Below are 19184 nucleotides of genomic sequence, written 5' to 3'. Positions count from 1 at the left end.
TTTTGAAACTTTTCTACTTTTCTCGAGAACTACTCGGCCAAACCTAGGTTTTTGAGTTCAATTGAAATAACAGATTGTGGTGAATCTCTTCTATAGAAGTGGTTACGCCCAATTTTTCTCAAACCAAAAGTTATGGTTTTCGGAATTGTCAACTCTCTGATTTTTTGACCGTTTTTTCGTCTTTTCTAGATAACTATCCTGCCCTGCCAGAACTGATATAACAGGTTTAATCGACCCAACAGGTTATTGGAATCTTACCTTTATAATTTGCTACGCCATGTTTCTTCTAGAGAAAGTTATGGCCCTTGAACAAGGGAAATTTTTTTTGAAAATTGGACCATTTTTTGGAAATTTCTTTCCTCGATTCAAAAATTACTTGCCATTTCTCAGGTTAAGTTTTCAATCGAGAAACACGATTCGATGAATTTTCCATACTTTTTCTGCCAAATCTGATATCATAGGTTTAATCGACCACAGGCTCATGGAAGCTTACCGTTTCTTATAGCAAAAATTTATGGCTCTCAAGACTGAGTTTTTTGAAACTTTGACTGTTTTTGGGAAGTTTTTTACTTCATACGAAAATTACCGCGTCTATTTTCTGGTGAATTGTTGAAGCGAGAAACTGGATTTTGAGAATCTTATCTAATTTACCGGCCACGACTTTCGTTTAGCAGAAAAAAAAGTTACTAATTTTTGAACTTTGAGTATTTAAAAGAAACTTTTTTGATTTTTTTTTTAAAACTACCCTATTAAATCTGTGAAAATTTTAATCTTAAGAAGAGATTGCACGAATTTTTCCTGCAGAAGCGGCTACTCCTTACTTTTTCGTTAGAAAAAGGCTAGGTGTTTGGGAAAGTTCAAAAATTTCTAAAATTTTCACTCTGCTGACCTTAAATGAAAAACAACTAAGGTTTTGGGCAAAGTCTTTGTGTAAAATTTCGATAATGGAAAATTTTCGATTTAATATATCTCGCAGTTTTTTGAAATGCTTTATTTCTTCATAATATGGCTTTATGCTTTCTAATTTAATACATGCAAATTTAGTGTGAATGCCTTCAGCTTGTTATGTTCCTAATTATTTCTTGCGATATTGTGTCTATTTGCATTTGGTGCCCTTTTTATTGCATCGCATTGGCTTTTTATTAGCATATGTAGCTGCTTTATTTTTTGACTTGTGTTTACCGATTAATAAGCGTTCGTGGCGGAGAGGGCAGGGCGTGAGACTCGAAATCTCGAGGTCGCAGGTTTAAATCCGATACGTAGCAAGTTCTTACTAATTCTTATACCGGCACCGTAGAAGTTTCAATTTTCAAGTCTTATTTCACCTTCCTTCTTTACTTTTTTCAAACGTTTTTAGAGATTATTTGCCGTTATCTTGCTTGTGTATGCGAAGTGCAGCTTCGCCTGTTTTGAAAATACAGAGGGGAGGCTTTATCAAAATACGCTTTACATAATAAACGGAGAATCAAAATAATCACATCTTTTATTGCATTAGGTCTACGCTGGCCCCCTAACAAATTTCAGTTAAATTTGGGTTGCATTAATTGCTATTATAACAGCGTAGCAGCAGGATATGTTTATTTATACGTTATAATCTTCAGGACTGCGTCTGAATATATCTAGAAGACATCAAAACCGAAGAAATGCCAGTGCAGACCAGGTTCACGAGGGGATAGAAGACGTCGAAGAAGATGAAGACGAGGAGTTATTAGTAGCTGAAGTAGAGACTAGAGGCCATTTGGATTCTCTCGACCAAGAACCCATAATTATTTCTAGTTCAGCTCCTCCAGAAGTGAGTTACTAAAGAGTCAGTTAACATAGTTCACACTCTTATATAGGTCTCGATAACTTTTTAAATGCTTTTTTTTCAGGAAAAGTCTTAGTTTGTTCAGGCTCAAATTTACTTTTTCGCGGTTTGACTTTTCGTTTTTAAAGTTCCCTTCATTGCTTTTGTTGAAAGGAAGGTAAACTCCATTATCGAACTGCAAAAGTGTAAAGGTCACGAAAAACGCGATCGACTTCTAGTTTCGAAAGGGGAATTTAATATTCAGATTTTCCAGCGGAAAATAAACTTAACCTATTGATCCAGTTTTCTCAATGGGGTTTATTTAATCAAAAAAGTGTCGATCATTAATTGTTCTTGAAATTCAAGAGCTGTAAGTCTAAGTTTGTTCTTTGTAAATTGAAGTTTTTCAAAAATCAAGTCAGTTTTCTATTTCATTGCGTTCGTGACTTCTTGCTGTTGCATCTTTTTGGTGTTTTGAGTGGTAAATGAAAGAGTGAACTTTTCAATATCAGACTTAATTTTTCAGCTGTTATTATTTTGCTGACTGCTGTAAATTGTCCAGTCAACGTTTCCTGTTTTGAACAAAAATCTACGGATATTAGGAAAGATGATATTGCATGGATTTCTTTCTTGAACCATGTTCAGATTCACAGTTCATTTTAAATTGGAATTCTCTAAATTATTTTCTACTTGGGTCCGTTTAGGTGCAGTTGAGGCGGAGGTTAGATGCACGCGAAGAGGATGCGGAGAATTCGATTCTGGGCGGAAGGGTCTATTTAAATCGGAGAAGCTACGGCGATGGGGAGGGGGATGCAAACTATTTACCCACTTTAGCCGACACAGCTTCAAAAATTGACTGAGGAGATCTAATTTTTTGGGTGCTGAGAAATTACTTGATTTAATTTGGAGCTGTCAAATATTTATTAATTCACTTCTGATTTCACTGTTTTTAGGTCTTGCATGAAATTTTGGGTTTATCAAGTAGTTTCTAGAGTTTTTTTGTGAAACTTTTAACCGAGAGAACATGAAATTCTGATTTTTGAATTGAGTCGTCATCAATTATTGAGCGGAATGATCTTTTTTCTAGGGGAGTTGTAATCAATTTTTTTTCTGACAATAGGAAACTAGTGACGCTACGAGAACAAAAAGAGTTTGTGAAAGTTACCAGATCTTAGTCACCAATCGGTATTTAAAACAAATACGAGTCTTTCAGTTTTATTAAGTGTCAATGAGCAAAGCAAAGATATTTTCATAAGTCGTATGGTTTTGTTTTTTTTTTTCAGGAAAAACTCTTTTAAATTTGATTTACGGTCTGTTTTTTAATTTCGTATCATGTTCAATTCAACATGTTTTTGGTTCAATTCAATTTTAATGATAATTTCACTCCTGCGAATTGCTGAATTTCGATCAAAAAGGCAATAAAAATTGGTTTGGTATCGTTTTTACGATGAGTTATTTTTCCCGAATCGAGGAATGGGTTTTTTTTTAAAAACTACCCTATCAAATCTTAGATGAAAATTTCAATCGAAAGAAGCGGTCGCGCGAATTTTTCCCACAGAATCGGCTACTCCTTACTTTTTTGTCATACAAAGGCTAGGTCTTTGGGAAAATTCGAAAATCTCAAAAGTTTTCACTCTTCTAATTTTTGAAATTACGCAATTCGTCCCACATCAGTATAAAAAATTCTAAAAATATCAAATACGTAACTCCAGCTTTAGCTGAGCCCCAGGTGTCCTTCATCTCTTTGTTTGTCTCTTTGTCAAAAAATTACCAACCATTCAAGATTTTGGAAATTAAAAGAGCTGTTAGATGATAACTTTTTCTCTGAATTTCGAAAGTTGATTTTTTTGCTTTCATTTAAATTTTCAGCGTTGTTTGAGAATAAATGTTTTTTCCTTTTTTTGCAAAGAATTTTGTTCACAGGATCTCCAATTGCAAGATCTCCATTTTTAGCGCGTTGAACATTTACTAGCTGTAGTTTAGCAGCTGTTCTAGAGCTACTGAAAGGATACTGAGTCTACAGCTGAAATAACTTTTATCTATAAATTGATTTTTTTTGACGGCTTTAATGATTTCGAGGTTTCAACCCAATTTTTGTCGTCTGTCTTACCGGGTGCTTAATTCTGTAACATTTTTGGCAGACTTTTTAAGAATAATTTTCTTGTCAATTGTTTAAATGTAAATCATGTTTTCCTGGTTTTCATACACGCCAGAAATGTATGTTCATTCTTCGCAGTTTTTTTCAGCATTTATTTTTTTTTGAAGTTTCGTTTTATTCTTTCATTTTGATCTCACTTTATAGCAAATAACGGATAGTCCCTTTTTTTATCCCTATTTCTTCATGTAGGGTTATGCTGGTTGTCTGGTTGCTATTATTTAGGCAAAGTTTTGGAGCATTAAGGAGTTTTCGGATCTCGATTTTTAGTCTATTTTTTATTATCGTTTCCAACTAATGGTTATGAGAAACTATTGAACGAAGATCAAGTAGTCCGAATCTTTCCTATGTTGTAGGATATTGTTTTGTATAACATTTGCAAAAAGGTATTTTCTTATTTTCTTGCTTACGATTTCTCCAACAGAGTTCATTTTTTTTATTTTTGCCATTTTATTTTGCATCGCAATTGTGCCCCGCTTCGCTTGTGTGAAAACTTGAAGCTTTGAACATTATGAAATATGGCGCAGTTTTTTCTCACAGACACTGTGAGGCTGCGAAACGTAGTTATACAAAAATGCAGCATAGAACAAAAATGACTGAGAAAAAACTGCGTCATATGTCATAACTACGTTTCACTTCAATGTGTTTTTTTCGTTGTTACAGGATCCTGTGCGGTCTCAGATTTGCCCAGGTTCCCGTAAAATCCTAGTTAGTTTGAATTGCGCGCACATGTAGTGCTATATTGGCATGGTATTAGCGTGCTATTTATTTGGAATACGATTTTTTTTTCATTTTTATAAGATAGATCGATTAATGATCAATAGCCATGCAAAACAAAAGAACTGCCTTCAGATATTAAAAGTACCTTGAAAAAACAAGGCAAAATTTCATCTATTTTTACACTTGCGAACTTAAGTGAGCGTAGTGTAATAGTACAACTTTCCTTTTTTTCCAACCTTAGTCTTTTGGGTGGCACGCTTACGGCTTTTTGATAGCATGTGCTTTGATATTCGAAATGTAATAAGTTAACACAGTTGATGCATTTTTAGTTCATCAAATGAACCAAAATAGCTATTTGTTTGATAGAAAACAATAATTACGCTTGCGATTTGTAAGCGTTGCGATTTGTACGCTTGCGATTTGTAAGCGTTGTAAGCGTTAAGCGTACTTTGTTTCCACTTCGTAAATTATTTTGAGTTGCTAATTTGAATTTCAAATGTCTTGCTAGAATTTCTGTCTACTTTTTGCCTAGAATTTCTGTATAATAAAAACAATTATTATGAAAGTGTATTGGATTGGTTTTTATTGGGCTTTGGAAAATTAATACTATCATTTTTTGCAAAAATTTTCTTTCAAAAACGTTTCTACCGATGTTCAAAAAGGGGTATCCATAGAAAGACCGCCTACATTCTTGTGTGCCTGCATACTCCCCTCGTTTCTTGTTGCCTTACCCTTTTGTCCACAGACTTCGAATAAGTCTGTGGGTAGAATATTTGACTGATGTATTTATTTTTTCGTGTTCTCAAAAACTAACCTACCAAATGTGAGACATGGATTTTCAATGAATAGAATGGATTTGAAAACTTTACCTCCATAAGCGGCTACGCCCGATTTTTTTGCACATAAAATTATGGCCCTCGAAATTGTCATTTAAAAAAAAATTGTTAACCCTGTTTTGAATATTTTTTATCTTATCTCAAAAACTAACCTACCAAATCTGAATTTTTGGGTTCAATGGAGATAACGGGTTGTTGGAAGTTCCCCTGCATCAGAGGTGCCACTTTTTACACATAAAGTAATCGTGTGCCTAAGGAAAAGTCAATGTTTTGATTTATTGAGCGTTTTCTTTCTAAATTTTATGAATTTTACCAAAAAATACCTTCCCATATCTGGGATTTTAAGTTCAGTCCAAAGAACGTGTTGTGGTAAGCTCCTTTGCATACGCGACTCTTTTGACACAAAAACTTATGGCTCTCGGAAAAGTGATCTTTCGATTTTTTGACTTTTTCTGACTGAAATTTCTCGAGAACTACCTGCCAAGCCTGGGTTTTTGGGCTCAATCGAAATTACAGGTTGGGTGAATCTCTTATGCATCAGCGGCTATGCCCATTTTTTTGAAAAGTGTTAAGATTCTCGGAAATGTCATTTTTCTGATGTGTTGATAGTTTTTTTTAAACTTTTCTCGATAACTATCCTGCCAAATCTGATATCATAGTTTTAATCGACCACAGGATCTTGGAAGCTTACCTTTACAATTTGCTACGTCCAGATTTTTTTAGCAAAATGTTTTGGCTCTCAAGACAGTGAATTTTTTGAGTTTTTTACTCGATACGAAAATTACTGCGTCAATTTTCAGGTGAAGTGTTGAATCGAGAAACTGGAGTTTGAGAATCTCATCTACTTTACCGGCCACGACTTTCGCTTAATAGAAAAAAAGTTACTGATTTTTGAAATTTGGAGTATTTAAAAGAAACTTTTTTGATTTTTTTTTAAAAACTATCTCATTAAATCTGTGAAAATTTTAATCTAAAGAAGCGGTTCCACGAATTTTTCCTGCAGAAGCGGCTACTCCTTTCTTTTTTCGTTAGAAAAAGGCTAGGTGTTTGGGAAAGTTCAAAAATTTCTAAAATTTTCACTCAGCTGACCTTAAATGAAAAACAACTAAGGTTTTGGGCAAAGTCCATTTTTTGAAATAACCCATTTCGTCCTGCATCAGCATAACAAGTTCAAAAATTATAAAACACTTACCTCGACCTTCACTTGGGCCCTAGGTGTCCTTCATCGATGCAAACGAAGCTTTTGGTTCACCTAGTTTTTTCAACAACATTTTTTTCGAGTTATGGGTTTTTATGATTGTGTTAATGGCAAAAGGTTAGCTCCGCTTCGTCTTTGTGTAAAATTTCGATAATGGAAAATTTTCGATTTAATATATCTCACAGTTTCTTCATAATATGGCTTTATGCTTTCCAGTTTAATACATGCAAATTTAGTGTGAATGCCTTCAGCTTGTTACGTTCCTAATTATTTCTTGCGATATTGTGTCTATTTGCATTTGGTGCCCTTTTTATTGCATCGCATTGGCTTTTTATTAGCATATGTAGCTGCGTTCGTGGCGGAGAGGGCAGGGCGTGAGACTCGAAATCTCGAGGTCGCAGGTTTAAATCCGATACGTAGCAAGTTCTTACTAATTCTTATACCGGCACCGTAGAAGTTTCAATTTTCAAGTCTTATTTCACCTTCCTTCTTTACTTTTTTCAAACGTTTTTAGAGATTATTTGCCGTTATCTTGCTTGTGTATGCGAAGTGCAGCTTCGCCTGTTTTGAAAATACAGAGGGGAGGCTTTATCAAAATACGCTTTACATAATAAACGGAGAATCAAAATAATCACATCTTTTATTGCATTAGGTCTACGCTGGCCCCCTAACAAATTTCAGTTAAATTTGGGTTGCATTAATTGCTATTATAACAGCGTAGCAGCAGGATATGTTTATTTATACGTTATAATCTTCAGGACTGCGTCTGAATATATCTAGAAGACATCAAAACCGAAGAAATGCCAGTGCAGACCAGATTCACGAGGGGATAGAAGACTTCGACGAAGATGAAGACGAGGAGTTATTAGTAGCTGAAGTAGAGACTAGAGGCCATTTGGATTCGCTCGACCAAGAACCCATAATTATTTCTAGTTCAGCTCCTCCAGAAGTGAGTTACTAAAGAGTCAGTTAACATAGTTCACACTCTTATATAGGTCTCGATAACTTTTTAAATGCTTTTTTCAGGAAAAGTCTTAGTTTGTTCAGGCTCAAATTTACTTTTTCGCGGTTTGACTTTTCGTTTTTAAAGTTCCCTTCATTGCCTTTGTTGAAAGGAAATTAAACTCCATTATCGAACAGCAAAAGTGTAAAGGTCACGAAAAACGCGATCGACTTCTAGTTTCGAAAGGGGAATTTAATATTCAGATTTTCCAGCGGAAAATAAACTTAACCTATTGATCCAGTTTTCTCAATGGGGTTTATTTAATCAAAAAAGTGTCGATCATTAATTGTTCTTGAAATTCAAGAGCTGTAAGTCTAAGTTTGTTCTTTGTAAATTGAAGTTTTTCAAAAATCAAGTCAGTTTTCTATTTCATTGCGTTCGTGACTTCTTGCTGTTGCATCTTTTTGGTGTTTTGAGTGGTAAATGAAAGAGTGAACTTTTCAATATCAGACTTAATTTTTCAGCTGTTATTATTTTGCTGACTGCTGTAAATTGTCCAGTCAACGTTTCCTGTTTTGAACAAAAATCTACGGATATTAGGAAAGATGATATTGCATGGATTTCTTTCTTGAACCATGTTCAGATTCACAGTTCATTTTAAATTGGAATTCTCTAAATTATTTTCTACTTGGGTCCGTTTAGGTGCAGTTGAGGCGGAGGTTAGATGCACGCGAAGAGGATGCGGAGAATTCGATTCTGGGCGGAAGGGTCTATTTAAATCGGAGAAGCTACGGCGATGGGGAGGGGGATGCAAACTATTTACCCACTTTAGCCGACACAGCTTCAAAAATTGACTGAGGAGATCTAATTTTTTGGGTGCTGAGAAATTACTTGATTTAATTTGGAGCTGTCAAATATTTATTAATTCACTTCTGATTTCACTGTTTTTAGGTCTTGCATGAAATTTTGGGTTTATCAAGTAGTTTCTAGAGTTTTTTTGTGACACTTTTAACCGAGAGAACATGAAATTCTGATTTTTGAATTGAGTCGTCATCAATTATTGAGCGGAGTGATCTTTTTTCTAGGGGAGTTGTAATCAATTTTTTTTCTGACAATAGGAAACTAGTGACGCTACGAGAACAAAAAGAGTTTGTGAAAGTTACCAGATCTTAGTCACCAATCGGTACTTAAAACAAATACGAGTCTTTCAGTTTTATTAAGTGTCAATGAACAAAGCAAAGATATTTTCATAAGTCGTATGGTTTTGTTTTTTTTTTCAGGAAAAACTCTTTTAAATCTGATTTACGGTCTGTTTTTTTAATTTCGTATCATGTTCAATTCAACATGTTTTTGGTTCAATTCAATTCTAATGATAATTTCACTCCTGCGAATTGCTGAATTTCTATCAAAAAGGCAATAAAAATTGGTTTGGTATTGTTTTTAGGATGAGTTATTTTTCCCGAATCGAGGAATGGTTTTTTTGTGTAAGGTTTTCACGTTATGATATAACTGCAGCAAAATTAGACCAGGCTGTTTTGTAATTGAGGCTAGAGGATAAGTGAAAGCCCGTTCTCTTGCGCTATCATTGTTATGGCAAGGTATCGAAAGAAAAAACGCTTTCGCGAATGCTCTCAATCTCAAAGTGAATGTTATGCTAATGCTTTAACCTAATCACTTAACTTCAGCTGGTGGTAGTCAAAGCATTTTTTTCACTTGACTTATGATCGGCAACTAAATGTTTTCTCGTTAATAACGTTGTTGTTTTTTGAACATTTGTTGATTGAATATCTACCTGGCTTTTGATAGCATTTAAGAATAGTTTGCTGTTTTATGTATATGAGCATCTGAAATGTTTTGTTTTTGGGAAAGTTTGCGGTTCAACTAAATTCTGCTGAGCGTGCGTTTTCCTGAATTTCCTTAAGAAGCTAGTAAAACTTGTTTAATTTTGAATGTTCATAACAAAACGGTTTCAATGAATTTTTCAGTCTTGTTTTTCTTAATTTTTTTTTATATTTTCTGAAACTGACTCGGCTTTAATCGGGCAGGTTTGAAAAGAAGGATATGGCTTTTATTAGTTGCAGTTTTCTGTTATCTTTTGTTTATACTTAGTGATGTTTTTCTCATTATTGGTATTGGTGAAACATTAAATTTTGCAGTCTTACATTCTTTTTTTGAATATTTTGTTTAAAGTGCTGACGAGATACCTAAAGTTGCTAAAAATGAGTTCTTTTGATGCAGTTGAATGTTTTCTTTGTTTTTCCGAAAATTTCAAGTGACTATAGTGCTTTAGACCTCAAGTTAAGACGTCAGACCTTAGCTGGCAGTGGTTTTTTCTTGATCCAAAATGTCTCACAAAATAACAATTTATAGAAATTTATTCATTATAAATATTTCAAAATATCTTATTGTTCCGACCATTTGAAAAATGGGGAGGAACTTTGTCGGATGTGTTTTAGTTTGCATCTTTTTTCCCAGTGTCGGGAAAAACCGATTTGAAATTTTTGATTTTTCGTCTAAATTCGAGCGAGTAAAACAAGCGAGCACACGTAGTTATGCTTAATTTGAGCCGTTTACATTAGCTTATTTATGCCTTATTTGAATTTTACTTGAGTAAATTTAGTTGGAAATTTTTAATGTCATTTTGGGAATCATAAATTTCAAAAAAATTCTGCAATTAAAAATTGAAAAAAAACTGATTTGTTTTCAGATTTTTTATTGTTTGTTTCTGTGTGACCGTTTCTGAGTAAAGCATAAATAAATTGTATGCAATAAAAGACATAGTTTGCTTTGGGTTTATATAGTTGAGAAGATTTTACAATTCGGTAACAATCTTTTCCTGGAATGAACGAATGGTTGCGCATACAGCTTGTTAAGCATTATCTTTTCAAGTACAACAACATTTATGTGCAATGTTGTCTTGGTGTTGTTGAATTTGCGAGAGCAAGTATCTTGTAATCGGGAACTATACTTTTTCCCGAGAACAACTTCCTACAAATCTATAAGAAATTGATTTTTTTTAAATATAATAGTTTTGGCTTATGGCAATTTATGGCGCTCTTTTTGTTTTCGACTCAATAGGCATCTACCAAAGTTTTGTCAACTTAGTGTCGCTCCGTAAGGGCTGCCAAAAGCTTACTTGATGCTTGTGATTGTGTTTCAAATAGTTTTTTCGAGTGTTTCTAGTGTTTTCTCTCTCGTTTTCTAGTTGTTTGCTTGAAATGCTGCGTTTGCGTTGTATCGCAGTTCAGTCTCGCTTTTGTGTTTTTTATCCAGCATGGACTACAGTGCCGATTTAAATTATCCGGACAAAACGAACAAAACTTGAATTTTCAAATGCGTTTTTTTCAAATTGGGTTGAGATTAGACAAAAAGTGAAGAGAACAAAAGTTGCTTAGAATTTCACCAGAATTAATATGGTGCCATTTTTTCTCCGAAAATCTCAACAAAAATTTTACCCCAAAAATGGGTCATTTTGGTTTTTTTCAATTAATCAAGAATTACGCTGAAACTACTTTGTTAATTGATAAGAAAATTATCTCACAGGAAGCCTCTTACGCAGATCAACAAAGTTTAACAAGGATTAAATCTTCAAAAACCAGTAAAAGAGAAAAAAAATTTTCACTCGATAGTCAATAAATGTGATTTTACTATATAAAACCCAGAATCTCTGTTTAAAAATAAATTTTGGATCAAGTTAACATCCTCCCCCCTAATAGACCAAGTTAAGATCCTCCACTCCAGCGCTTAAATTAAATTAAATTTTCTCAGCGATGCATGTAAAATGCTCGATTCTGATTGGCTGAAAATTCCCAGTTTAGAACCAAGTTAACATCCTCCCCCCTAAACGTGTTTAAGGGGGAGGATGCTAACTTGGTCCTAAATTTTAAACAATTTGCGCAAATTTTTGGAGATTTAACCCTTGTTAAACTTTGTTGAGCTGCATAAAACGCTTCCTGTGATATAATTTTTAAAATCAATTAACCAAGTAGTTTCCGCGTAATTCTTGATTAATTGAAAAAAGGCAAATGATCCATTTTTGGGGTGAAATTTTCGAAAATTTTCGCTAGTAGTTACTTTTAGATGATGCAAAGAAGTTTCCTTCGTTAAGTATGATTAGCAAAGTGGTAAGACTTTCATTTGAAGCTGCAGGTTTTGGGTTCGGTCGACAAGTTCAGTTTCATAACTTATTCATTTTCCGTTTTTTAAAGTTTTTTCTTAAAATTGAAGAGCTCCTTTTTGCTTGTTTTGTAAAGTAAAGATTCGTTTGCATGTGAAATATTCGAATGCTGTTTGCTTACTTAAGCATGTTACATACAATGGAGTATAATTTTCAGATATCGCAATGGCATCATCTACCTCAGAAGCCGAATCAGACGAGCACTGTTCGCCCACAACTACTCCTACTGCCAGTGTAAAAGTCATCCGCTGCACGGAAAAGGGATGTGAATGCACTTTCAAGAAGAAGGGACAACTCAGAGAACATCTCAAAGACACTCATCACAATCTAACCGGCACGCATTAGTTCATTTTTAAGCCTATTCTTTTTTTTAAAAAAATCAAGTGTTTTTGAATTAAGTTACAAAAGTTTGTATTATATAGGTTATTTGTTTTCGTTTTTTTGAGCAATTAAGATGCACCAAAAAGAACAAATTTGTTTTGTTCCTCTTGATAATGGACCATTTGTATTAAAACATTGAACCCAAGTGCAGAGTTGCGTTTTTCTAAGGTGTACTATGCTCACATTTCAGTTTACATTTGATGCCTTCGAAGCAGTTTTTGCGGAAATTTATGGTTGGAAGTGATATGAAATAAAATCCCTTGAAAACCATTTTGCATCTATATAGTTAGAGGGAAGTAGAAACCATTTTTAAAATTTAAGTAGAGCATAGAAGTATTGTTTGTTCTGAAATCGATTTTTGGGAAATCAGCAGCAGTGTAGTTGTGAAAAAATACAAAAACTTTCAATAAAAGCCAGTTTTTTGTTTTTCTTGGGCTCCTTAATCATACTTTTCCCATTTTCCTTTGGCTGTTCTTTCCCTTGAGTTGAATTAATGCCTCCTCATTAGTCGCCAAAAGATACGAGTGTGCGACATGCAAGCGAAGTTTCAACTACAGATTTCACCTGAAGCGACACGAGAAAATTCACAACGGGTACAAATGCGAAGTGTGCGACTTAACATACAAAACGTGGTCGGACTTGAGAAAGCACAGAGCACTGACACACAAGACGAATGGGAAACGAGTGAAATGCGAGGCGTGTAGGAAGAGGTTCGAAACCAGAGACTCAATGAAGGAACATCTGAAAACATGTGCCAGTATCTCCAAACTAACATGTGCAATATGCAAGAAGCAGTTTTCGAAGAAAAGCAACCTCAACTCACACTTGAAAACAGTCCACAATTGTGAGAGAGATTACACGTGTGTGAATTGTAACAAGGAGTTTCTACATGCACACAATGTGGTGAAGCATTTGGCCGTGTGTTTTGCGAAGACAGTTGAAGATGAAGTAGATCCTTGTGCGAGTCAAATGAGCATCAAAGAGGCCATTTTAGCACAGGTGACAACAAATTATCTGAAATTTACAACGTAACAAGGCTGCTCGTAAATCGGGGCAAAGCCCTGAATGTTCCGACTGTCCCTTTATCCAAATCGAATAGTTAATGGGAAAAGAAAATATTGAAAAACTATAAATTTTGGACTATATCTTATGATATAGTCCAAAATTTGAGTCGTAAACAAGTGTGAAAATTTGAGTCGTACGAAATTAATACGCCATTAGCTAGCCTCAATTCAATTTGGAAAGCTTTTTTGTGCAAGATATTTTGCCACGCATATATAATTTTCGTTACGCTTTCAGGATTATGGATGAAATCTACAAAACGCGCATAAATTACTCCAGAGCATGGCCAAATTGGCAATTTTCAAACTCCCAAACTTTCCAAGAAATGATCGGAGGTCAAATATCTTTTGAAATCTGATTTTAGGGAGTCGATATCTTCAATGGGAAATAAATAAGTTGGTTACACTAGCGAACTTTAGTGAGCGTCAGTGTTATACTACGACTATTCTTTTTTTCTAACTTAAGTCGAAAATTTTGGTGTCACTTTTGGGGTACCTTTACGGCTTTTTGATAGCGTGTGCTTCGACATTCGAATATTTATAAGCTCACACAGTTGATACATTTCAAAATTAATCAAATGAACCGAAAAAGCTATTTGTTTCAAAGTTATCCTTACCTTTTTATCCGAGGCGAAGTTATCCCAGTCAAAAATATCCCAGACGTAAAAATAGCCCAGGACGAAGTAGCCCACGCAAATTAAAATATCCCATCTGAGGAATCGAAACAATTTAAATATCATAAGACAATTCAGACAATAGAATAATCAAAGGAAAAAGCGCGTGAAATCAAATTCAGTTCAAAGCGTGAAAGTTTCAACGCACGTCTTAAGTCTACCAATCTTTTGAACTATCAAAGCATAAAGATATGTTTTTTAATCTCACTTGGCAATATTATGAAAGAATATGACTCTTAGTCAAAAGATCAAATGATCGATTCACGGTAGATCAAACGTTTTAGTTCGGAATCGATAAAAATTGTCCCCAAAACCCCTAAAACCCCCCTGTTCTGGGTAACCGGTATGGGGGCGGGTTGAGAGAAAAGCAAAATTTTTGTTGTATTGGTCTCTATCACCTCTCAAAAAATGGTACCTCTACCATAGCTATAAAGCGAAAAACTTCATGATTTTTGGAAAATCAATAAAAATGCAACAAAATGCCGACAATTTGAAAAAATTATGTCGACAATTTAATAAAATGAAATCTAGGAGAGTGTTAAATGTGCCAGAGCTTGAACATAATTTACTATATCTGAGTTTTTTTAAGAGTTAGTTATCATTCTGACTTTTTTATTGAGCTCTTGGTACTTTTTACGGGTTTGATTGGTAGTGCCGCTTGTTGCTTTCAGATTATTGATTTTCTGGTTATAAGAATCAAGCTGAATTTGTTCTAAAAACGTATGAATTGAGGGATGGCTACCCTGGAAAAGCGACATAACGCCGTTATGCCAGCCTTCAACTGCATTAGTTGTTCGAATGAGACCAGCCGCCGCGTTGTCGTAATGATTCCATAAAGCTGGGGGGAACAAAGGATCACGCTGTTGACGACCAATTGTTTCTCCTTTTATATAAGTCCTCTGGAAATAGGATGCGAGCTCGTCAATTTTTCGAGGATTTCAGTTGGAATGTCAAACTGATTGGCAGTTTGGCAATTTTCGTGTATCACTAGAGTAAACGCAGATTCGATATCTGAGAGAGGAACAAAGCTTAAAGGTGGGATCATTTTTAAGGTTAAGTCTAGCTTAGCGTTGTTTTCATAGGTTTTTTTCAGGCCTAACTCTGAAAGCTTGCGATGGAAGCATTGACATAAATGAAAGTAGCAACCTTTGATTTCAGTTTTATATAGGGACGGAAATGCATTCAAGGCAGCTGGTTCGAAGTCAAGGAGAGAATTTTTTCGGGTACGACGTCTCCAATAAGGCTAATCAGTGCTTCAAGAAACCTGTTGTGTGTGGACTCCTTTTTGTTGCTAAGCAAAACGTAAACGCAGGGGGGATAAAAACCGCCAATCTGGATATGTACTGTGTACAATTGATAAAGTGAGACGGACAAATCTTAAAAGTTCCATCACAAAGCCAAACTTTGCTAAGAATGCGAAGAGCATTTAAATTTTCCATGTCCCCGAGAATAAGGCATCGCTCACTGTCTTCTTTTCCGCTATCATGTAGACAAAAAGGTAAATATTTCTCGGGAAAGTCGAAGTGACGGTCGGTCGATGAAATCACTTCGAGTGGGTCTTGCATTTTATTTCTATTGAGGGATCGTGTCAGAGCTACATGTGAAGGGAGTGACAGCTGAATTGCCGGATTTTTGTTCACAGTCTTGAGGCTAGCTGCTATCAACTGGTTGTTTACAGGATTGATTTGCAATTTTGCTGTTTCTTTCAACTGAAACTAGCTGCCTTGCTTCTACGCGATCGGGGTTAAACTCATGGCTGTGCTCGTGATTGAAAGAAATAATGGTTTCGTCGCAAGTTATTAGAGTCATTGAGCATTTATGTGAACGCCGTTTTGCACAACGCCAGTGAGTGGTAGATTTGGTGTCTCGCTTTTTAGTGAATTCATGTCCGTGCAAGATAAGCAACGCTTTGCCGTGTTGAGTTTTACCGTAGATAATTTCTGTCATATCGCTTTTCATTGTATTGAAGCTATGTGTGTAATGATTTGTCTTTGCGTTGTGCTTCATTATCAGAATTTTCTCAATTATGACTCCATTAGCAGGTTGAAAAACTAAATTTAATCCCTAGAAAAGAGTCTTTTACCATTACATTATCTCTATATGGCGTCTCCAAATAATTGAGGCAGTTGAATTAAGTCTCTTTTTAATTGCAATATAGAGATATGCACCAATCTTTGGTAATCTATGACATAAATTTAATTTTAATCTTCTATGGGATATTTTAATTGGTGTGGGCTATATTGGTGTGGGCTATATTGGTATGGGCTATATTGGCATGGGCTATCGTGTCCATTGGGATATTTTGGTATGAGATATTTTGTAATGGGATATTTTCGTATGGGATATTTTCGTATGGGATATTTTGTCCTGTCATCGTTTCAAACAACATAACAATCAAAAATTTTAATTTCAGAAATTTTCTAACTCAATATATCTACATAATCTGGTTTTATGCTTTCCAATTTTTTACACGCAAAATTAGTGTGGATACCTTCAGTTGTTATATTCTAAACTATTACTTGCAAATTTGTGTCTTTTTGTATTTGGTGCCACTTTTGTTGCTTAGAATTGGCAATTTGAAATCATATATAGTTGCTTTATTTGTGACGAGTGTTTGACAGTTGTTTAGCGTTCGTGTTTGAGAGGGCAGACGTGAGACTCAAATTGTCGAGGTCGCAGGGTCGAAGCCCATACGTAGCAAAGTTTTTCCAAGTCGAAACAATAATTTGAAAAATGACACCCAATTATGCACTCCTTAAAATAATTAATAAAATTTACCCTTCAGATTCGCACTTAGCTGGAAATATCGTATTCTGCCTAAAACTGCTCATTTTGGAGTCTAAAACTGCTCCAATTTAAAACTGCTACAACCCTGTAAAATCAATTACTCATTTGAGAAAACGATTTTTTGATGGTGATGGGTCGAAATGGTAAAAAAGTCGAAATGCTTCTCGATACTTTCAACGAGCTGTGACCAAGGGTGGATCGAAGAGAAAAGAGGAGAAAATTAAATTCTTTGCCTCCTAGAAGTCAGAATAGAAACGTGAAGAATTCAAAAACTAGAGGTTGCTTCTTTTGAGTATACTTAACTTATTCAAAAGAGAAAAAGAAAATTTTAAACAGCTTTTTGAAAAAAAGAACGGGTCAAAACGCTTTATTTAGTAAAAACTTGATTTTTTTTAAAGTAAATCGTTTTCTGTGAAAAAGTGCTTTGTTCACACTTTGTGAAAAAAGATATTGTTTTTGTGCTGCATAGCTGGACAGAAGCGGGAGAAATGAGAGCGAAGAATACCAATTCCAGTGTGAACTATGTCAGAAGAGAATGAAACACCAGCGAAGTCTCTGGCGACACAAGAAACATTGTCCAGCCAAAGAAATTGAGAAAAAAGCAGGTTAGTCTCTGATTTCCGAGATCCATTTTTGTATTTGAAGGCGAGGCTCTTGAACTCCTATCTATTTTTACTCTACTTCGAAAACAAGTTGTGATATTTTTTAACGAAAGCTGTAAACGTTGATCTAAATAATGGTAAAATTTTGTAGCATACCTTGCGGTTCTTCGTGTAAGTTATCGCTAACTATGAATTATGTTTTCAACTGTTACTGAAGAGCTTTGTGATTGAATTGTAATGAGTTTTTAGTTTTGGTAGAAAATCATAAAATGATAGTTCAATGCAAGGGCGAATTTAGAATTTTCTCGAGGGGGGGGGGGGGGGGATTTTCTAAAAATTTCGAAAATTTTGTTGACCTTTTTTTTCTCCGACAGAATTGATCTTTCGAGCTCTCTTAAGCACGGTTTAGTCCCTGTTTTGCCCAAATTTTCTGCGCCGCTGGCAAAATTTTGAAAAAAAAAACAGTCCAAAAATGGCGTCTTTAGGCACTTTTTGGAAAATTTGACCAAAAAATCGCTTTTTTTTCGGCGCGCGCTCCCCCTTAAAGCCCACCCAAAGGCGCCTTTAGAAAGTTTGTAGGGTCGCTTGGCCAAAAATGGACTTCTTAGAAAATAATTAAGTGGGGACCCTTTGGGTCGGCAGGGGGTCGAATCCATGAGGGGGGGGGGATCCCCCCCCCCTAAGTCCGCCCCTGGTTCAATGTAAGATCAACCCAATATTTCTGGAAAGCTGTCTTCTGAAGTCATACGCGCGTCACTAAAAAATCACGGTAAAATCATTGGACAGAAAAGTTTAACGTAAATCAGTTATTTTTAAACAGTTGTCTTGAAGTAGAACTTTGGAAAGTTTAAACATTCACAGTCGAAGTTACTTTACAACAAATTAATTAATTTGTTTTTTTTTGGCTCGTAATTATTTCGCATGAAATGCTTGTATTTTCAGAACCCGAAGAATCATCTTCAGTGAGTGCAATGTTAGGCTTCGATACGTCTAAGTTCCCAATTGTAAGGACAAATGATGGAAAGGGATCGGACTGGGAACAGTCTCCTGTGGTGAAGATAGTCAAGTCCAATCAGGAAGAAGTGGAGAGTTTGGCCAATGAGAGAAGTATATCTTCCGAAAGTGACAGAGAGGAGCACTCGATGAGGTCAAAAAAGAGAAAAGAAAGTTCAACGACCGAAAAGGGTTCTGATGATATTGACCTCGTTTTACCGAAAGTGACTAAATTTGCAGAAAGTGATACAAGTGTTCCGATGTGTGAAAACTGAATTTTGTTAAATTTGTTCAGGGTTTTTTGACTGTTATGTGTGGTAGATAAAAACTTCGGCAATACTATTTACACCAATCGCTATTCACTCGATTCATGGTTTGAACCATTGTCTTTACTGTAGAAATGAAGACCAACACAGATGATAGCGGCAGAAGTCTTAGGTTACCATAAGCTAAGTTAACTGAGTTATGCTGGTCGAGTGTTTTTAAGGGCAATAAACCTAGTGAAAACTCTTTATATAAATCTTGGTGATTTTTGTTTTTTCTTGTTCAGGAAAAAGTCTTAAAATGCTCTAATAACTACAGATGTGCATTCATACATATTAATGCATTTATCAATGCACTTAGGTATCTATGCACTTTTCAGTTCAATTAATATGCATCTGCTGAAAGTTATGTAAATAGCACGCTCTAAATACGAACGTGTAAATGGCGCGAAAAAACGTGATCTATTTCTATTTTCGAAAGTGGAATTTAATTTTTAGATATCCAGCTGAATAAAAACTTTGTTCTAGAAATTCAAAGAGCTTATAGGGCATCTATTTTTTTTTCTTTGAAACTTAAGATTTTTTCAAGAAAGTCGGTTTTTTTCTGT

The 19184-nt window shown here is 35.1% G+C and overlaps 2 protein-coding genes across 4 annotated transcripts in view; both read left to right on the top strand.

Moving 5' to 3' along the window:
* LOC134847673 (seipin-like) overlaps positions 1-8544 on the top strand; it is a 31917-nt gene extending 23373 nt beyond the window's left edge. For 2 of the 3 annotated variants that reach the window (XM_063864839.1, XM_063864837.1), the window contains exons 6-7: positions 1602-1792; positions 2491-2729. In XM_063864839.1, coding sequence (XP_063720909.1) covers positions 1602-1792; positions 2491-2646 — 347 coding nt within the window. In that variant the 3' untranslated portion in view covers positions 2647-2729. Of the gene's footprint in view, positions 1-1601; positions 1793-2490; positions 2730-7453; positions 7645-8340 lie in introns of those variants that run through there. The other variant, XM_063864838.1, reaches the window with a different exon arrangement.
* Positions 8545-11976: 3432 nt separating this feature from the next.
* On the top strand, positions 11977-18846 carry LOC134847745 (zinc finger protein 85-like). Its single transcript, XM_063864943.1, has 4 exons — positions 11977-12149; positions 12705-13195; positions 17188-17323; positions 18263-18846. The coding sequence occupies exons 1-4, from the start codon at positions 11981-11983 to the stop codon at positions 18586-18588; spliced, it is 1122 nt and encodes a 373-aa protein (XP_063721013.1). The 5' UTR covers positions 11977-11980; the 3' UTR covers positions 18589-18846.
* The last annotated feature ends 338 nt before the right edge of the window (positions 18847-19184 follow it).

This window comes from Symsagittifera roscoffensis, chromosome 6 (assembly GCF_963678635.1).
Source record: "Symsagittifera roscoffensis chromosome 6, txSymRosc1.1, whole genome shotgun sequence".
Taxonomy (NCBI): Eukaryota; Metazoa; Xenacoelomorpha; order Acoela; family Convolutidae; genus Symsagittifera; species Symsagittifera roscoffensis.
Note: the sequence above shows the minus strand (reverse complement) of the source record. Positions and strands in the feature narration are given on the sequence as shown.